Source organism: Aplidium turbinatum, chromosome 14, assembly GCF_918807975.1.
Source record: "Aplidium turbinatum chromosome 14, kaAplTurb1.1, whole genome shotgun sequence".
NCBI classification, from domain to species: Eukaryota; Metazoa; Chordata; class Ascidiacea; order Aplousobranchia; family Polyclinidae; genus Aplidium; species Aplidium turbinatum.
This window is the reverse complement of record NC_137485.1, coordinates 7,841-29,000: the sequence shown is the minus strand read 5'-3', so window position 1 is coordinate 29,000 and position 21,160 is coordinate 7,841. Positions and strand designations below refer to the sequence as shown.

Genomic DNA, 21,160 nt, shown 5'->3' with positions numbered 1-21,160 from the left:
GCGAGTTTTTGAAAATCCAACGATGCCTTCTGCAAATCCAACAATTGAGTATTATTGAATATTCAGACATTGAATCAATGTAAATACGAACTGTTAGGCAAACTGGGTTCTTGGAAGAAATCGAAGGGCTTCTATGAATGTTTCTCAGTTTCAACGTATCCTAGTCAGCAAAAGTTCTCTTTTCTTTACGATTTCAACGTTTAGCGACGTTAAAACGATGTAAAAACGGCAAATTCTGCTGGTCGGGGTAACTAGGCTACGGTACTCAATAATTTCTTTTCAATCCAAGCTAAGCTGTCCACACATTTGTTGATCCAAAGTAATCATTTTACCTATTCAAAAGTACTAACTTATAGGCATAAACGAATGACAAAAACATGACGAATTTTAATTTAATAGTTCAAACATTTTATTTTTATTTTTTTCTGCACGATTTCAACGTTTAGCAACGTATAAAACGATGTAAAAACGGCAATGATTAAAAATTAAAAAAAAAACGCCCAATAATTTCCTTTAAAAATTTCAAAAACTTGCCGAAAAAAGCTCTCGCCGAAACGGGCCATTCCTGTTTCAGCACCCTCATGTCAGTTGCTCGTTTTCTATTACATAATCAGGGCAAGGCCTTGTGATTGTTTTGTGACGTCATCCTTTCGATGCTATGCCTTGTATTAGTGAAGTGTAGATCATTGCTTTAAACTCGAAAAAGGTTTGAAGTATGCCGAAAACGTTCCCAACTTTATTTTAATAATGATAAAGCTTTTTGCTCAGTTTTGTTCAAAATTGATATTTTCAGGAGGATCTGCGATACAATGCTGAAACCCAGCTGGTTGTTGCACACAACGGGGAAAATTTGTTGGCTGCAATCAACTTCTTCACTTCTGGTGTGACAACATTGTGTACGAAAACAATGGAGGATACTTTGCTGACCATATCCAAGTACGAGTCAGCAAGGTAACACATGCATTTTGTATTGTCCGTTGTGACAACCTATGTTGCAAGGCGCTTACATTGTAATGTAGATGCTCAAGTTGTACTTTTACGATTGTCGTACACTCGTTACACAGCAGTGACGAAGCATTGATCTCGAAAGCAGCGTTTTGACGTGGAAAATTCTCTCAATTGCACAGCGCTGTTTTTGGTTACTGTAGGAACCAGGGCCAGGCTCCATTGCATGACTCCGTCCACTGTTGCTGTATGTGGTATTCGAGTCCGGGCCAGACTCCATCGTATAGCGCTGTTCATTTGTGTTGTTGGTGGTACCCGAACACGAGCCGGGCCAGGCTCCATTGTATGGCACTATCCATTGTTGCTGGATATTCGAATCCGGACCAGGTTCTCACCAACCACTTGTACATTATAGATTGCAATACGACGCGTACAGGAACGAACTGGAAACGATAAACCTTCAGCCACGAACCGAAGCAAACATCAGGAAGCAAGCAAATGCGCAAGCCAACTTTAACACTCACAGAACCATCTACGAAAGGCTCCGTGAAGATGTTGCCGTTAAGCTTCAGTTCCTCAATGAGAACAGGGTAATCATTTAAATTATTATTTGGCTCATTTCATGTCAAAACGTATCTATTGTGCAAGTATCTCATAGTGCTGGCAGGATATGCAAGTATCTCATAGTACTGGCAAGATATGCAAGTATCTCATAGTGCTGGCAAGGCATACAAGTATCTCAGTACTGGCAGGATATACAAGTATCTCATAGTACTGGCAGGATATGCAAGTATCTCATAGTACTGGCAGGATATGCAAGTATCTCATGGTACTGACAGCATATGCAAGTATCTCATTGTACTGGCAGAATATGCAAGTATCTCGTAGTACTGACAGGATATGCAAGTATCTCATAGTACTGGCAGGATATGCAAGTATCTTTTAGTACTTGCCAGGATATGCAGATATCTCATAGTACTGGCAGGATATGCAAGTATCTCATAGTACTTGCAGGATATGCAAGTATCTCATAGTGCTGGCAGGATACGCAAGTATCTCATAGTACTGGCAGTATATGCAAGTATCTCATAGTACTTACAGAATATGCAAGTATCTCATGGTGCTGACAGTATATGCAAGTATCTCATGGTGCTGACAGGATATGCAAGTACGCAAGTATCTCATAGTACTGGCAATATATGCAAGTATCTCGTAGTACTTATAGAATATGCAAGTATCTCATAGTACTGACAGGATATGCAAGTATCTCGTAGTACTTACAGAATATGCAAGTATCTCACAGTACTGGCAGTATATGCAAGTATCTCATAGTACTGACAGGATATGCAAGTATCTCATAGTACTGACAGTATATGCAAGTATCTCATAGTACTGACAGGATATGCAAGTATCTCATAGTACTGACAGTATATGCAAGTATCTCATTGCACTGGCAGGATATGCAAGCATCTCATAGTACTGACAGGATATGCAAGTATCTCATAGTACTGACAGTATATGCAAGTATCTCATAGCACTGGCAGGATATGCAAGTATCTCATAGTACTGACAGGATATGCAAGTATCTCGTAGTACTGACAGGATATGCAAGTATCTCATAGTGCTGACAAGATATGCAAGTATCTCATAGCACTGGCAGGATATGCAAGTATCTCATAGTACTGACAGGATTTGCAAGTATCTTATAGTACTGACAGGATATGCAAGTATTCGTAGTACTGACAGTATATGCAAGTATCTCATAGTACTGGCAGTATATGCAAGTATCTCATAGTACTGACAGGATATGCAAGTATCTCGTAGTACTGACAGTATATGCAAGTATCTCATGGTGCTGACAGTATATGCAAGTATCTCATGGTGCTGACAGTATATGCAAGTATCTCATGGTGCTGACAGTATATGCAAGTATCTCATGGTGCTGACAGGATATGCAAGATATGCAAGTATCTCATAGTAATGATAGTAATGACAAGATATGCAAGTATCTCATAGTACTGGCAAGATATGCAAGTATCTCGTAGTACTGGCAAGATATGCAAGTATCTCATAGTACTGACAAGATATGCAAGTATCTCGTAGTACTGGCAAGATATGCAAGTATCTCATAGTAATGATAGTACTGGCAGGATATGCAAGTATCTCATGGTGCTGACAAGATATGCAAGTATCTCATAGTACTGACAGGATATGCAAGTATCTCATGGTGCTGACAGCATATGCAAGTTTCGCATAGTGCTGACAAGATGTGCAAGTATCTCATAGTACTGACAGGATATGCAAGTATCTCATAGTACTGACAGGATATGCAAGTATCTCATAGTGCTGACAAGATATGCAAGTATCTCATAGTGCTGACAAGATATGCAAGTATCTCATAGTACTGACAGGATATGCAAATATTTCATAGTACTGACAAGATATGCAAGTATCTCATAGTACTGACAGGATATGCAAGTATCTCATTGTACTGACAGGATATGCAAGTATTTCATAGTACTGACAGGATATGCAAGTATCTCATTGTACTGACAGGATATGCAAGTATTTCATAGTACTGACAGGATATGCAAGTATCTCATGGTGCTGACAGTATATGCAAGTATCTCATAGTGCTGACAAGATATGCAAGTATCTCATAGTGCTGACAAGATATGCAAGTATCTCATAGTACTGACAGGATATGCAAGTATCTCATAGTACTGACAGGATATGCAAGTATCTCATAGTGCTGACAAGATATGCAAGTATCTCATAGTGCTGACAAGATATGCAAGTATCTCATAGTACTGACAGGATATGCAAGTATCTCATAGTACTGACAGGATATGCAAATATTTCATAGTACTGACAAGATGTGCAAGTATCTCATAGTACTGACAGGATATGCAAGTATCTCATTGTACTGACAGGATATGCAAGTATCTCATAGTACTGACAGGATATGCAAGTATCTCATAGTACTGGCAAGATATGCAAGTATTTCATAGTACTGACAGTATATGCAAGTATCTCATAGTACTGGCAGGATATGCAAGTATCTCATTGTACTGACAGGTTATGCAAGTATCTCATAGTACTGGCAAGATATGCAAGTATCTCATTGTACTGGCAGGATATGCAAGTATCTCATAGTACTGACAGAATATGTAAGTATCTCATAGTACTGGCAAGATATGCAAATATTTCCTAGTACTGACAAGATATGCAAATATTTCATAGTACTGACAAGATATGCAAGTATCTCATAGTACTGACAGGATATGCAAGTATCTCATAGTACTGGCAAGATATGCAAATATTTCATAGTACTGACAAGATATGCAAGTATCTCATAGTACTGACAAGATATGCAAGTATCTCATAGTGCTGACAAGATATGCAAGTATCTCATAGTACTGACAGAATATGCAAGTATCTCATAGTACTGGCAAGATATGCAAATATTTCATAGTACTGACAAGATATGCAAGTATCTCATAGTACTGACAAGATATGCAAGTATCTCGTAGTGCTGGCAGGATATACAAGTATCTCATAGTGCTGACAGGATATGCAAATATTTCATAGTACTGACAGGATATGCAAGTATCTCATTGTACTGGCAGGATATCTGTTAAAGGTTTGTCTTCATGTTCCAGGTGAAGGTGATGCAGAAACATCTTCTTCTCTTTCACAACGCGGTGACCGCTTACTTCGCTGGAAACCAACAACAACTCGAATCTGCACTCAACCAATTCAACGTTAAACCCACTGGTGGAAACTCTACAGCTTCTTGGCTTGAAAAAAAATGAACAGCTACTTGCTGATGACTGCTTGTAAATAATTCCCATGAAGAATATTGTTGGTAGAGAATCAATAATTGTCATGTTTTTATCGTTGCTAGTTGAGGAAGGATCTGTGTTGACTCTAAATTGTGTTTGTCCTTGTCTAGCAATATGACTTACCGCTGTCGACTGTTTTGCCGTAGTTTCTCATACAGTACATTAGGAACTTAACTTTAGAGTTAGTCATTGGCGTCTTGTTGTCTGCTTAACTATAGGGTTAGTCATTAGCATCTTGCTTGTTGTCTGCTTAACTATACGGTTAGTCATTAGCGTCTTGTTGTCTGCTCAGTTATTTTGTCCTCAATCAACCTCGTTTGAAGATTCCCATTTTGTTTGCACGTGTCTGATCCTTTCACGCTGTTTGACGTAGAGAAGACCAAACGGCCAACCCAGCCAGCAAGCCCATATGGGCCCCACATGGGGACCCATATGGGCTGATGTACGGGCCCCATGTGAGCTGCCTATATGGGGCCCATACACATTGTGTCCGCGGGCATCACATTGCCCCCATATAGGCTGCCCATATTCATTTATGGGTTGCTCACACTCAACCCACAAATCCAATATGGGCTGCCCATATGTAAGTGTAACCCATAAATCTAATACAGGCTGCCCATATGTATATCAGGTATATATTTAACTACAGACAGATGCCAAAGTGCTCAAACTGCAAGCAGTGAACTTTGCGCAATGCATAGCAAGGTGCCCCCAGTAAAGTGCTCAATCGGCGTAAGCCAAGAGCGTCAATATCTGTAGACAGTGCACACCGTTTATTGTACACTGGAATGGCCATGAAGGTATATATAGCTCCATGTGACATTTTCCTATTTGTGGTACGTAAGCACCAAAAATAGTTCTACTGCCAACCTTGCCAAAGTGCTCCAACTGCAAGCAGTGAGCTTTGCGCAATGCATAGCAAGGTGCCCCCAGTAATTTTGCTTGTTCAATTTCATTTTGTGTTTGTTTAAAAGATCAATAAAAGTCGTTTCAGACAACTAACAAATCTCAAAGTCTAGACAAATGCTGATCAAGGTGTATATCATATTAGTATGGGTTGCCCACAAACCTTTGAATCACTGTGTGGGTAGCCCATGGTCTGCCCATAAAAAAATGTGGGCAGTCCATGGTCTGCCCATAAAAAATGTGGGCAGCCCATGGCCTGCCCATGAAAAATGTGGGTAGCCTATGGTCTGCCCATAAAAAATGTGGGCAGCCCATGGTCTGCCCATAAAAAATGTGGGCAGCCCATGGCCTGCCCATGAAAAATGTGGGTAGCCCATGGTCTGCCCATAAAAAATGTGGGCAGCCCATGTTCTGCCCGTAAAAAATGTGGGCAGCCCATGTTCTGCCCATAAAAAATGTGGGCAGCCCATGGTCTGCCCATAAACAAAGTGAGCAGCCCATGGTCTGCCCATAAACAAAGTGGGAAGCCCATCAATATTTCAGGCTTAGCCCATGATCAATAATTTTATGTGGCTAAATTTATTAAAATGCATGTATATGATCACGCATTTGAAGATAGGAAGTTTTATATCCCACCTTGTCATTAATAAACACATTCTGCAAGAAAGCCCATATTGGGCACATATGGCAAAAACACAAAAACCCACATGCCCACAAGCCCATTAAAATAGTATATGGGGCCCATATGGGCTTGCTGGCTGGGAAGGTGCTTTTCCTGTGTTTTTTTTTGATAACTCGTCGCCTTTAGGTCTTTGGTTTGAGTAGCTTCTGAGGAGTGAAAATAAGTGGGGATGAATTATTTTTATTTTCCTTTCTTTTGATGAAAGAATCGGGTTTAAGAGCATCACAAGTGCAAATGTCGCACGAGTTTTAACGTTTAGCTAGAAGCTGTAGTGCCCTTGTAATGGATATCCTTTGTATTTATACCGTAGAACATACGAAAGTTTCTTGCTTTCATCAAATGTCTATTATCAATCAAACAATGATGTAAGAAACATTTGAAACCTTTAATCACAAGTTATAGAGCAGTGATTTTCAAACTGGTGAGAACGTGTCGTGTTTCTGTGTAGCATTTTCTATCTTTGGGGTTTCAGACCAGACTTTTTATTTTGTTTCGTACAAATTGTTAGCATTACAGGCGACTGTACAGTGACACAGATAACAAACTATATTGTGAGTCACAAGCGCACTGTTCTCATTAACTTTTAATGACTATACTTCGGTTGCCAATTTTTGATGATTCTTCCAAAGTGAAGTTGCAGTGGCATTAAGATTCTCATCTCTGCAGTAATTCGATATGTTTCCTAACGCAAGCCTTGGATGTCCTGCCACCAACAACTTATGTGGAACCCATTTAGCCACCAACTTTTGGTGTTAAAGGTCGCCTTCACACGTCGGTCGCCTTCACGCGTCGGTCGGCTTCACGCGTCAGTCGCCTTCACGTGTCGGTCGCCTTCACGTGTCGGTCGCCTTCACGCGTCGGTCGCCTTTTCGTGGTCGGCCGGCTTCACGCGTCGGTTGCCTTCACGCGTCGGTCGCCTTCACGCGTCGGTCGCCTTCACGCGTCGGTCGCCTTCACGCGTCGGTCGCCTTCACACAACGGTCACCTTCACGCGTCGGTCACCTTCACGCGTCGGTCGCCTTCACGCGTCAGTCGCCTTCACGCGTCGGTCGCCTTCACGCGTCGGTCGCCTTCACGCGTCGGTCGCCTTCACGCGTCGGTCACCTTCACGCGTCGGTCACCTTCACGCGTCGGTCGCCTTCACGCGTCAGTCGCCTTCACGCGTCGGTCGCCTTCACGCGTCGGTCGCCTTCACGCGTCGGTCGCCTTCACGCGTCGGTCACCTTCACGCGTCGGTCACCTTCACGCGTCGGTCGCCTTCACGCGTCGGTCGCCTTCACGCGTCGGTCGCCTTCAGGCGTCGGTCGCCTTCACGCGTCGGTCGCCTTCACGCGTCGGTCGCCTTCACGCGTCGGTCGCCTTCACGCGTCGGTCGCCTTCACGCGTCGGTCGCCTTCACACAACGGTCACCTTCACGCGTCGGTCACCTTCACGCGTCGGTCACCTTCACGCGTCGGTCGCCTTCACGCGTCGGTCGCCTTCACGCGTCGGTCGCCTTCACGCGTCGGTCGCCTTCACACGTCGGTCGGCTTCACATGTCGGCTTTATGCCCCAGGTTTACATGCTTACCTTTGAGTCCTCAAACATTGCAACGATCGCCAGCTCACCATTTCATCGGCAAACTGCGATAGCTGATAGCAAGCCTGTCAGTGAAACACCACCATGCAGTAGTATCCCTTGGTACATTCCCTATGCTCGATTTGTATGCGTTTAATACTACAATGTTTTTGCGTTTTAGTAACCTGCAACTGACGACAATATATTATGTATAATAAAGAAGTTATAATTCCACTAACTTGTTACCTTTGTTTGTAATCAAAAGATCTTGAATGCCAACAGTCGTTCATTCCTGAGAGATTTCTCCTCTTTGTTGCTTATTGTGGAAATCAGCCAAGGGTTTACGTGGGCGGAACTGCCGAAGGTGACAGTCAGAGCTAAATCAATTGTAATTCAATGCAATTATATGCAAACTTTGATGTAAATCTATCTGTGAGGCTTTTGCTGTTGTGTAGTTGTATTTGCCATTTGGAAAGTATCAGCCAAATTACAATTTCATTTTGTAGCTTGCAGGCACGATGTAATGTTTGTATGTGCGCCGCTAGTTGGCACTCAAAATGAATTTAAACATCCGGAATACGTTCCACTTTTTGTGGAATGTACTGGCTACATCCGGGATACGTTCCACTGTTGTGGAATGCACTGGCTACATGCATTTTCGCAATCTGATGCTTATGAAATCCAATTCAACCACATTTGACAAACCAAACTGTCAGCAGCAACTAACTAACCGACGTTCAACAGAAAATTTAAGCGTTTCATCTTGTGGTTTATTGTAACCACAATATGAGAATTTCACTACAAGTGAAATTTTTGATAGTGTAAATGTAATTGAACTGAAATTATGCAATTGTCGTAAGTACTACCGTTGTGAGAGCCATGTGGAAGTTAGGACATCTCTTTGATGAAAATGTGATGTGTGGAAGTTATGCTCCAGATGCTGACCTTCCATTGAATGCATAGGCGGCCTAGCCAAGGCCTAGGCCAAGCACAGACGTTTCGACTATTTCCTTGTGCGAGTAATGTGTTTGAAAATGTAAACACCATGTTTCTTATACATGAAAAAAAAAATAGAATTTCGACACTTTAAACCCTGATTAACGTAAAGTCAATAGAGGATCCGCGTAAAGCAGATTCAAAAGCATCTAATTTAGTGAAAAAAATTGAATGCAGTAATATTAACGACAACCTTTTTATACATTTTTTTTTATATTTTCTTATTCATCATCGTGTTTCATCAAATTGTTTCTTTTAGGTTTCTGATAGATATGTTTCTTACTGTAAAATCTTTTCAATTGGTTTTTGTGCTTTGTTTTTTAAACGTCTCACCTCTCAAAAGAACCCAAGCAACTTCCAGAGGAAGTGACGATAGTAGTTGGCATAGTGACGCAACAGATCCATACATTGTGACATCAACAACATTGCCAAATGATGCTCGTTTCTACCCGACATTAGCAAACGGTTTCGTCGGCTATAAATTGTATGGCAACTTCGTTTACGTAAGTGGGTTGTACAACGGCCAGACCAGTTCCAGCCACAGAGCGAAAGTTCCGGTCAATGTCCCACGTGTTCATTGGTCCCCCACTCTCGATCGTGTCTATGTGCAGGACATGAGGAAAGGAACTTTTTCATCGACTTTCTCCAACAAGACTGTAACTGTTCGACAAACCATCTATGCGCATCTTCTTTATTCCAGGTTATTGGTGTCAGAGATCATCTTGGAAAGTTCACTGCTTGCTAGCTTTGCATTAGAAGGAAGCTCACACAATGCATCATCTGCTGATATCATCTTCACTGAGGAAAAGCAACTTCGCTACAGTTCGCCGGAGTGCGCTCGAAGAAGCGAGTGTCATCCTCTTCTGAAGGCCCACGCCCGCACCGGCCTCACCAAAGTAGCCGAAGAAGCATTTACAGCAAGACAACCAGTCATTGTAATATCAACAGATATACCAAGCAAAATAAAATCTTGGAAGTCACCCTCTCGAAAACATTTCTATGGGAAGTTTATTTCTATTATTTCCATGAGTTCAACATTTGAAGAAGCAAATTATTTCTACGAGAAAGGAATCCAGAGTGTTGCATCTGGAAAGCTTCTGTTAAGTCACGTGATGCAATGGAATGACACGTGGTCCCGCGGAAGCATCGAGGTTAAAGGCGACTCCTTCATCAGCCAAGCGATCACGTCAAGTTTGTATTCCTTACTCAGTTCATTTCCTTCGCCCCAAGAGACTTACCCTTTCACGTTTTATGGAGTGAGCCCTGGTGGTTTACCTCATGGTGGCGCTGGAGAGGATTACTTGGGTCACGTTTTTTGGGATCAAGACTTTTGGATGGTGCCTGGACTGCTGCCGCTTTTCCCAGGTTATTATTGTTGGCGATAAGTCCACGCTTCATTTTCACATTCATGGATTGTGTATCTTATAACTTGTTTGTCTTTCAGAGTTGGCAAAAGTTGTGTTGAAGTACCGGGCCAGGAACCTGCCGGGCGCATGCGCAAAGGCTGATCGTTTCCGCTTCGATGGCGCCAGTTATCCGTGGGAGGCCGCCTTCACTGGGTATGACGTCTGCCCTGGTGACGCTTATGTCAGAAATGAAATCCACGTCACTGCTGACATCATTCATCTTTTAAAGCAGTATTTGTACTTCACTGGCGACTGGAAGATATTTTCCGAAAAACTTTTTACTTGCCACAAGAACTATCGCAAGGATTCCACGGAGAGCGAAGGATTGGCTTGTGAACCAACGTGCGGAAAGAAACATTCATTTCCGCCTAAGATCATCTCTATTTGGGACATGCTAAGAGAGACGTCAACGTTTTGGATGTCACGCATCAACTGGAACGAGACGCGTCAAAGGTACGTCATCAATGATGTCATGGGACCGGATGAATGGCACTCGCCAGTGAACAATTCTGCTTTCACAAACGTCGCTGTTTCGGAAGCCTTAAGGTTTTCTTATGACGTCACTCAGCATTTGAACATTTGTCACAATCTTGCATCGAAGTGGCTCGATGCCTCTGATCGCATGTACATTCCGCTCGATGAGGTCAATCACTTCCATCCTGAGTTTGATGGCTTCGATTATAAGAAGGACATTGTGAAGCAAGCTGACGCCATAATGCTCAGCTTTCCACTGGGCGCGTCCACCGCGACTCTGACAAGGAATGATCTCGTCATCTACGAGCAGGCGACCACCTCACGTGGCCCAGCTATGACTTGGGGAATGTTCGCCGTTAATTGGTTGTCTCTCGGCGAGCACAGGAAGGCTAAGATGTATTTTTTACGACAAATGAAAAACATTCACCCTCCTTTCTTCATTTGGTCTGAAAACTGTGATGGTTCTGGCTCAGCTAATTTCTTAACCGGCATCGGGGGATTTCTGCAAAGTGTTGTTTATGGTTATTTTGGCCTTCGTGTTGGCCGTTCTCGTCTCACTCTTGATCCCGCCATGATCCCTTACGGTGAGGCAACAGCTGAAGAGATGATTCTAGACGGTTTGAATTATCACAGTCTGGTGCTGCGGATTAGCGTCACAAGAGGCAGCGTCGTCATCGCGTATGTAGCTGCAGAGAGTCGTCTCTGTCTCACGATTAAAACTTTGTCGCCCGTCCGTGTTTATACTTTATGCTTTCCTGGTCAATCGGTTAACCTGAAACGCAGTAAAGTAGAAATAACTGTGAGTTGAATGCAGTGAACTGACTTCCAGAGTGGCCGGAGCTACTTCAGTTCATCAGCAATTTACAATAGTTGTTTACTGAAAAGCCTTAGCTCTACAGCAGTGTTTTTCAACCCGTGGGATGGTAAACACTTGTGCGGGTGAAAATTGTCCATGACTTATTTTTTGTTTAGCACAGTGGTTCAAATGAAGCCGTATTAAAAGCAATAGCCAAGTGTCTGATTCCCTCATGCCAATTCAGTTTTTACTCTTGATGTGCGTCATTATATAGGGTTGCCAATCCTGCAGTTTTCCCGCAGAATTGGGCTAGTTTTGATTCGAAATCGCGAAAAAAAATTCAACGGCCGAGGATGTTTGGGTTAGTTTTGCTTTTTAATTGCAGTTTTATAATTTAGAGGTGTGCTACTAGTTCAAGTTTCCACTAGAAAAGAGCGTGTGGCGGTTTTGGGAGACGTTTACGAGGCGCGAATGGAAAGCAAATCAAGTGATGGATTCTCTGTCAGCTGGTTGGCTTTGGTCTAGGCCAGTGGTTCCCAACCTGGGGTTCGCGGACCCCTTGGGGGTCCGTGAGAAAGCATTTGGGGGTCCGTGATTACTTTGATGAATTTTGGAAAAAAATTGTTCTATATGCACGGATAGAGCACCAGCTATGCTCGGGAACAAATCCGGATTTGCTGCTTTAGTAAAAAACAAAGCTCTTCACGTGGTTGTTACCCATTGCTTCTTGCATAGGTACGCCTTAGCAGCAAAAACTTTACCAGCAAGTCTCAAAGAAATTCTGACGAATTGCGTGAAAGTTGTTAATTTCATCAAAAGCAGAGCTGTAAACCACCGTACTTTTAAATCTGCAGTCCACCACTCTGTGGCCTGATCTCAAGCAACAGAAACACAGTCTATGCTTTTGCACCAGAGTTCTTCTTTCTGTAACAGGCTTTTGTTTAAACATCTCACACTTCCATAGGGCATGCGACTCTGCACACAAACAACAGGACTCTTGCTTATGGTTGGCAGATGGGGAAATCTGCTCTTGGGTTGTGCAAACCGAAGCACGCTTGTAGCCACCTTGCGGATTAGATCGAGCCAGCGATGGTTGTGGAGCTCTCTTAACATCTTTGCCTGGTTGCATAAGATGGCCATATTGGCTGTCGGCTCGAGAGGCTGCATCCTCGACCAAGACTCTTAAATCACCAAACGTGGCACAGTCCGATCCTAAGTGATTAACATGAACAAACTGCTCCTTTAACTTGTAAGGAAGTCGCAGGAACAGCCGTTGAAGCACCTCGTCACTGTTTAAAAGGTGAGACTTACCCCAGCCATCGAAACTGACTTCACACTTATACATCTTGTCGCAGAGCTTTGTGAGGCCTGGCGCATCCCACTCTGAAATAGGGGGTCCTTGCAGCAAATCTTCCTTCACTTTGGCCATGAGTTTTCCAGGGTTGCCAAACCTTTTTCTCAATCTATCCCATGCCATTCCATATGCTCTTTCACTATTTTGCAAGCAACTCAGGCCAGAAATTACTTCCAAGGCCTGGCCTACACAATTGTCCTCCAAAAAAGCGATGCGATCTTCAAAGCTTAGATAGTTTGACTCAATGTATCGTTCAAAACGCCTTTTAAAGTTAAAGAACTTTAACACATTGCCGTCAAACTTCTCCAGCGACAACCGAGGACCATGAACATTTTGAAACCCTGCACTGAGCTGGGGTTGAGGCACGACGATGGGAAATTCACTACTATTATTAGCTTCAGTGCGAAAGGGAGATGTGTAAGGATTAAGAATATTACTAGCACTACTGCTGCCCTGAAGGATACCCTGTTCTGCTTTTACAGGTGGTATCTTTACACCACTCTCACGGGGTGTCACGTGACTGCTAGACTCAGCAGCTTTGCCTGTGTCACTGCCTGCATCCATAACTACCGATGATGTTTGATGTGACACTTGCTTGGATTGTTCTCGGCAGCTTCGAAGGAGGGTAGAGCAGGCTTCAAGCAAACCATAAATGCTTTCCCCCATACGGTTGATCCTAGATTCCATTGAGCCTGATTGCTGTGGTTTGCATTTGAGTAAATCTAAACGTTTAAGGGAGAGCTTCCTTTGAAGTTCGAGGCATCTTTTCTTTACCTCCAAAACTTCAGAAGAACTCAGGAAATCATCACTTGAGCATAGCTCCATGTCGATGGAAGTTATGCCAAGCTCGATTTCAACCAGCTCTTGTTCTAACACAACGAGACCTGGCAGCTCTTCGCTAATGTCATGTTGACCACTAATATTAGAGGCGGCCTTATGCTGCTCTGTTGAGCCACTAGCATAACCATTTGGCTTACCCCGTCTTGGGGTTTGCTTGGGCTTTTTACGAGCCATAATTAACACACAGCAATATACAAGCTACAAAAAACAAAATCTGTACGGTACTTACCTTAGGTGAGGTGACAATTGACCTTCACGATGTTACAGAGAATGTCAGTAAGCAACCTACTAAAATTACAGGGTTTAACGATAACCAGTTCTACCTGACTAGAACAGTGGCCTGACAGAGTACAGGCTTAGAAGCTTCAATCTTTGGCAGACCTGACAAGACTGCCCAAAGTGAAGATCTATTTACAAAATTTAAACAAAGTATTACAACGTGGCGGGCTCAAAGGCACAAACCAAAAAATAATCCTTGGCAGACCTGAAAAGACTACCCTAGGATAACAAACAACTAGTTACAAAGTTCAAAGAAACTTTACAGCATGGCAGGCTCAAAGGCACACACCAAAAGAAATGAATCCTAGGCAGACCTGAAAAGACTACCCTAGGATAACAAACAAATTACAAAATTCAAACAAACTTTACAGCATGGCAGGCTCAAAGGCATGTAGGGGTTTTACGATGTCTGAAGCCCCTTAGTGTAGGGTTTTGCCTAACTTAGTTCCCCAGTGTAGGGTTTGGCTGTCTAGTTGTCGTACTTTGTTATAAAAGGAAAATAAAAAGGATAATTTAGGCTTCTGGCTGTCTAGTCTAGGGGTATGACTTCCTACAAAAAACAAACGAATTAAATAGAATCATACATTTTATTGTTTATCAATGTTACAAGTTTTAGTATTCGGGGAGTTGAGAAAATTAACTAACTAATCTAGTTTATTGAGACGGGTGTCGGATGAGTGACATTCTCCCGGCGTGAATTTAACCTTCTCGTTCTAAAATTCAGTCCGTTCGTTTTGCCAGTCTAATTTCGAATTGAATGTCTGAGTGTTTGCATTTTTCAATTCCCCGCTTATATCATAATATCCCGGACGAGCCCCCAGTGTAGGGTTTTGCTTAACTTACTGTCGTAATTTGGTTATAAAATAAAAGGATAATTTACAAGAAATTGAGAGACTCTAAGTCTCTAATTAAAAGGATAATTTAGAAGGATAATTTAGGCTTCTGGCTGTCTAGTCTAGGGGTATGACTTCCTACAAAAAGTAAACCAATCGAATAGAATCATACATTTTTATTATTTATCAATGTTACAAGTTTTAGTATTTGGGGAGTTGAGAAAATATCTAACTAATTTGATTTATTGAGACGGGTGTCGGATGAGTGACATTCTCCCGGCGTGCATTTAACCTTTTTGTTCTAAAATTCAGTCCGTTCGTTTTGCTAGTCAAATTTCGAATGCCTGTCCTTTTCAATTCCCCGCTTACTTCATAATATACCGGTAGAGCCTTTTCATCAATAACAGCTATCGTAAGAATCAAGGGAAAAGCTATACCGGTTTCATAGTTATGTCGCTTTAGAAATACAGATGTGTTGAGCTAGATTCTGTGTGAGTGGCATTTGTTACAGGAAGCTTGACTTATGTTCTGTGAGAACGCTAGGTTTTGAATTTGCAGCATTGAAATGCATTTTGCAATACTGATAATTTTCGGTTAAATGTTAAAATATAATTTTGTTAGTTAAAAACATCAAACATGGTACATGTTACACACTTCCCTCCTTACGGCAAAATAACAGATAAATAATATTACAATATCTCGGTTATATATGTTGCAACAATATATAGGTGTGTGGTTATAAGATATGTACTTTACAAAGAAACTTGACAATTGTAGGCTAACAATTGCTAGGGGAAGACACATGACCCCCCTCCTTTCGTGGGATGAGGAGATTAAACGCACACATAAGTTAATAAGTAGTCGATAACGTGATGACAGGGGTAACAGTCGTTTATCATAAGAGATAAGGCGATGTCTTAAGTTCCCTGGGAGCCATTTTGGCTTAGTAGGCTACGATATACAATAATTGCAGGACTGTAATAGGCTACAGTAATTGCGGTTACAGGGGTAACAGTCGTTTATCATAAGAGATAAGGCGATGTCTTAAGTTCCCTGGCAGCCATTTTGGCTTAGTAGGCTACGATATACAATAATTGCAGGACTGCAATAGGCTACAGTAATTGCGGTTACAGGGGTAACAGTCGTTTATCATAAGAGATAAGGCGATGTCTTAAGTTCCCTGGCAGCCATTTTGGCTTAGTAGGCTACGATATAGGCTACAATAATTGCGGGACTGTAATAGGCTACAGTAGATGCGGTTACAGGGGTAACAGTCGGTTATCGTAAGAGATAAGGCGATGTCTTAGTTCCCTGGAAGCCCTTTGGCTTGGTATGATATACACAGATTGCACTTGCAAGATAAAATACACAAATATGGTAGGTTAGGCTATATAGGCAGGTGAGTGTCCTTGATTGTTCATGCCCCGCGTCCGGGGAGATAGGCTTGACACTCATAGAAGCAACCATAATAATAATAGAATAGCGGTGTGCTACGCGTGCGCGAAGGTTGTACTAGCTAGACAAAGATGGCGTTTGTGAGAGTAATGTCTTTGAGGACCAGTTATGCTATACAGTTCAAGCATGTTGAGTTCGAGACTATGACAAGCAGTGCTGATGAGCAGTTCAGTTTATGTCTGTTGACGGATGATGAGCAGTGAGCACGACATGAATGAGTGGTCAGCTTGTAAGGTCGCAAGCTGTAAAGCAGACGTCTTGGGCAGCTGAATGCTGCGGCGATGTTGTTGAAGTAGAGTGCTTCTTGTGTGAAGAAGGTTTGAGTGCGTAACAATGCAACTACTGTGCACGGTAGTGCAGTTTTACGGCGGACATGGGATTGACCATGTTGAAAGTTAACGATGCAGCTTCGGTGCATGTTGGCGGCTATGAGGTTAGCCGAGTTGACGTCGTCTGCGCAGAGCTTCTTTAAGTAAAGGCATCTCTGAATAGAGGCATCTCGCGTGGAGGTAAGTTGATGAGAGTCACCGTGTGGTGGCGATAGAGAACTCTGTCGTGTCATCCGTCGTAGTGCTGTAGTCTCTCAAGGTCTCTTGAGGTCTCTCAATGTCTCTCGCATCTCGTCGTAGCAGCAACCTTGTCGCGAGGTGGCGCTTCTGCAAAAAGCGATACAGAGTAGCATTCGCAAGGTACATGTAATAAGTAAAGTACGTAGGCTACACGGTAGTATAACACAATAACAAAATATAGCATAAAATTGTTCAAACCACTAGGCGACATGATTTAATCATGGCGGCAGATGCAAGCTTATGCGTGAAGCTATTAAAATGCGAGAACAGGCGAGAAATAAAGCTACCCTTGTGTAAGTTGGGCTTGTGGGGTTTCTCCCCCGTTTTCCTGTGTGGGTTGACGCTGGGATTGTCTACGCTGTTGTAATTTACCAACGGATGATCGCAGGCTTTTAGCGATGGCAGGAAGATAATACTTTAGCGCTATGATAGTAAGAACAGCACTCCAAAAGAAGGATAAAAACAACAATACGACTAGCAATGTATTAATAAATGGGCTTGTAATAGAGGAAAGAATTTGAAAAAAAACATTTGACATCACTTGGCTAAGCGTCGATGACACGAATTGCATATCTGCGCTATCGTCGCCATCGATGTTGGACTGTAAGAAATCGTGCATGCGTTCATTATTAAGTTGGGAAGCACTGATAGCGATCAGGATTGATTGCAAATCTTCGAAACCGTAATTTGACTGGTTGTATAGAGATTCGATTTCAAGAAAATCTGGGGAGTCAACCGGCTGAGTTAACGGTGCAAGGTGGGCTTGAAGCAACTTAATTCTTTTGTGGATGTGTGTTAGTGAATAGTTTTCGTAAAGGTAAAATGCCTCACCGATGCGGAACGTAAGAATCTTTCCAGGCATGTATTTTTCTAGAAGGTGGACTCCAGGGTAAGCATTTCCGTCTCTCATGACTTGACCGGTCTCTTTGGAGCCATTGTTTAAATATTCTATTAGCGGACGTTGAGAGTAATAATTACCATATCGCAAGCTGGGAAGAATGGTGCCGTTTATTCTAATGCACTAAATTTTTGTAATTAAATCTCCCTGTGTAATAGCGGCATGTGTTCCACCTAACACGGCGGAAAGTGATTCACCTGGATATTGTTTTGAAATAAGATGATACAAGGTGGTGAAGAGGGATTGAATTTGGCATTCTAGAAAGTGAATCTCGTTGGTTTGTTTTTGAAGAAATTCGGTGATTGTGTCAGACGCTTCTTGTAACAGACGAGTGGGGACCAAGCCCAGTTTCTTTCTAGTTATTGAGTTAGCATTTTTTATTGTTTTTCCCCTAGTGTCATGAAATTCAATAGAAGAAATATTAGTGCAATTTAGCGGTTTTAATATTAAGCCAGCTACGTCACACAGCGCATTTTTTCCATAACAAGAGGAGGTTTTTGGGGGACACTTTGCCTGTTGATGAAGACTGATTCCCAGATCTTTAACTTCTATACGGTATGGTTGTAGCGATTCGGAGTGGAAATGCATTAATAGAGTATGATTACCCATTGGTGTTGTTTTTGGACAGTTTATGCGTGGTGGGACAATCCAAACGAATCGTCTGGATCCGACAGTGCAAGAACCTCGATTAATATTACATTTAGACATTGTAGCTAAGGCATTAAATATGGTTTTTGTTAACGGGTCGTAACGGGCTTTGGTTTGAGTAACTACTGAATTTAAAGTCTTCCCCTCGGTAGTGGTAGGCCATTTGTATTCTAATTTAACTGGGTTATGGGTGCCCCACATATTTTTAGAGATTTGTTTTAGGGAGCCTATATTGGTAGCGTGATGTGCTTTTGTCCAATACCAGCAGCTACTACTGGATGGCGGTGTTACTGATTTTGTTGTCTGATGATGGGTTTGTGCTCCGAAAAAATAGTGCGTGGTTGACCATGTTGTTTCAAAGATTTGACACGAGTGAACAGTTAGCGGGACATAAGCTGCAGACGGATTATATACTTCAGCAATACAGTTGTGTACTGAATTATGTTGATGTTTGATGCATCGTAAAGGTTTTTCTATAAAATATTCAGCTTCTGTCAATTGAGGTCTGCACAATTGAATTTCTATTTCCTGTGATTGGCCGAGTGCCAAAAAACAGAGACCCAGTAATGTATAGACAGACATCATGCAACGTAATCACTTAACTTTGCAGGTCTATAAATGACTCTTCCTCTGCGGCTGACGTGTACTGGCAGTTTCGATGGGCGTGGAGAGTGTTGTTCGTCGTTGCGTTCCGTGGATGGAGACGTGACGTTTGTCTTCGTTGTTCCAACGTTTGGCGTGAGCGAGTTGGATAGTGCGGAGTTTTCTGCAAAGGAATCGAGTGTAATTAAGTTTGCTAGTCCAATTAATTGATTACCGTCGTCTGACATTTCCTCATTTCTCTTTTCTTCCAACAGATGTTGTGGGAGTCTGGCTGCTTTTAATCGGTCAATTGATACTGAATCAGATTTACCGTTTATTGCTAAAACGAAATACTTTGACTTTTTTTCTAATACAAAATAGGGTCCTCTATACGGCGGTACTAACGTCCCTGCCTGCAGGTCGGTTCGTACAAAAACGTGCGTGGACTGCCAAAGTGCATTGTCGATGTATGGTTTCCTTGACGTGTTGTGGTGGCGTGTTGCAGTGTACCTTAAATTTGACATAATTTGCGATAGTTCAGCGGCATAATCTGATTCTTTGTGTGGTGGCGCTATTTCGTCAAAAAATTCACCTGGCAGCCGTAATTGAGTGCCGTACAGCATTTCTGCTGACGAACATTTTAGGTCCTCTTTCACAGAAGACCTGATGCCTAGCAGGTTTAAGGCTAGATGGGGGAACCAATTAGGGGTGTCTGAGCATGCTTTTAAGGAGGCTTTTAGTTGCCTATGGAATCTTTCTACCATGCCATTCGCAATTGGGTGGTAGGCGCAAGTTGTTGAATTTTTCGCTCCTAGTTTTTTACACATTTCTTGCCACACGTGAGATGTGAATTGTGCGCCTCGGTCCGTTGTTACAATGGCAGGGCAGCCATAACGGGCGACCCAGCCCAAGAGGAAATGATCAGTAACTGTAGAGGCTTGTATGTTTCTTAGAGGTATTGCTTCGACGAAGCGGGAAAATCTGCAAATGCATGTTAATAAATAGCGGTAGCCATGGCTTTCGGGAAGAGGGCCGACGATATCTACATGTACGTGCTGGAATCGTTCTTTTGGCTGCTCAAACCTTTGAAGTGGTGCTACATTATGACGCGTTATTTTAGAGCGCTGACAAGGGATGCAGGAGTTACATCGCAGCTTGACGAAATTGCTCAGTCCAGGCCATATAAAACGACGAGATATCAAGTCTTTGGTTGCTTGAAATCCTGGGTGCGACAAGTTGTGATAAATGTCAAAAACAAGCTGTCGGTGAGGCGTTGGTACGAGTGGGCGGAAGTTTCCTAAACTGACGTCACCTTTTAGTACAAGATCGGTGCCTGATAACGCCCTGTCTTCTATCATCATGTTGTCATGTGACTTGTTGAGAAGTTGACTTATAGAGGGGTCTGTGAGTTGGTCCTTTGCCATTTCTACATAGTTAAGCTCTCCCTCTGGTAATTGAAGTGAGTTAATCTCTATGCGTGATAGTAGGTCAGCGACGTGATTGTCTTCGCCTGGAAGATATTTAATCTCAGAAGCGAATTGGGAAATAAAATCATAATGGCGGACTTGTCTCGGAGTCATTGTGTTTGGCGGTCGGTGGAATCCAAAGGTTAGGGGTTTGTGATCAGTAAAAATTGTAACTGATCTGCCCTCGACGTCATTTTGAAAATATTTAACGGCGAGATAAATGGCCAACAGTTCGCGGTCATACGTACTGTAGCGCTTTTGTGCGGGAGATAGATTTTTACTAAAATATCCGAGGGGTTCGCATACCCCGGCTTCATTTACTTGCTGTAATACAGCGCCAACGGCGACGTTAGAAGCGTCTGTGTTTAGTTGTAGTTCTGCGCCGTGAATTGGATGGGATAGAACCGTAGCGTTAGAAAGCTTTATTTTTACGTCTTCAAACGCTCGCTTGCCTTGGTTAGTCCAAGGGACAGGCTTTTTGCACTTTTTTGGGTGATTACCCAGGTAGTTGTTGAGCTCTCTAAGAGTGCTGGAGCAGTTAGGAATAAACTTGCGGTAAAAATTTAGACAACCTAGAAATTTGCGCAGTTCGGTGATAGTTTGCGGCAGAGGCGTATTTCGGATTGCTG

At 42.6% G+C, this 21,160-nt stretch overlaps 3 protein-coding genes across 5 annotated transcripts in view; 2 read left to right on the top strand and 1 right to left on the bottom strand.

The window, feature by feature from the left end:
* Positions 1 to 8,173, top strand: part of LOC145783060 (arfaptin-2-like) — a 42,244-nt gene extending 34,071 nt beyond the window's left edge. For 2 of the 3 annotated variants that reach the window (XM_082594829.1, XM_082594831.1), the window contains 3 exons: positions 794 to 951; positions 1,361 to 1,535; positions 4,608 to 8,173. In XM_082594829.1, the coding sequence (XP_082450955.1) occupies positions 794 to 951; positions 1,361 to 1,535; positions 4,608 to 4,760 (486 nt within the window). In that variant the 3' untranslated portion in view covers positions 4,761 to 8,173. The remainder of the gene's footprint in view (positions 1 to 793; positions 952 to 1,360; positions 1,536 to 4,607) is intronic. The other variant, XR_014290897.1, reaches the window with a different exon arrangement.
* LOC145783561 (protein-glucosylgalactosylhydroxylysine glucosidase-like) lies at positions 6,442 to 11,796 on the top strand. Its single transcript, XM_082595458.1, has 4 exons — positions 6,442 to 6,462; positions 7,115 to 8,058; positions 9,191 to 10,296; positions 10,376 to 11,796. The coding sequence occupies exons 1-4, from the start codon at positions 6,442 to 6,444 to the stop codon at positions 11,617 to 11,619; spliced, it is 3,315 nt and encodes a 1,104-aa protein (XP_082451584.1). The 3' UTR covers positions 11,620 to 11,796.
* A 5,096-nt stretch (positions 11,797 to 16,892) lies between these two features.
* LOC145783560 (uncharacterized) lies at positions 16,893 to 19,065 on the bottom strand. Its single transcript, XM_082595457.1, has 3 exons — positions 18,349 to 19,065; positions 17,479 to 17,958; positions 16,893 to 17,024 (listed from the first exon to the last, which is right to left on the bottom strand). Exons 1-3 carry the CDS (start codon positions 19,063 to 19,065, stop codon positions 16,893 to 16,895), a joined length of 1,329 nt encoding a protein of 442 aa, XP_082451583.1.
* Positions 19,066 to 21,160: the final 2,095 nt, after the last annotated feature.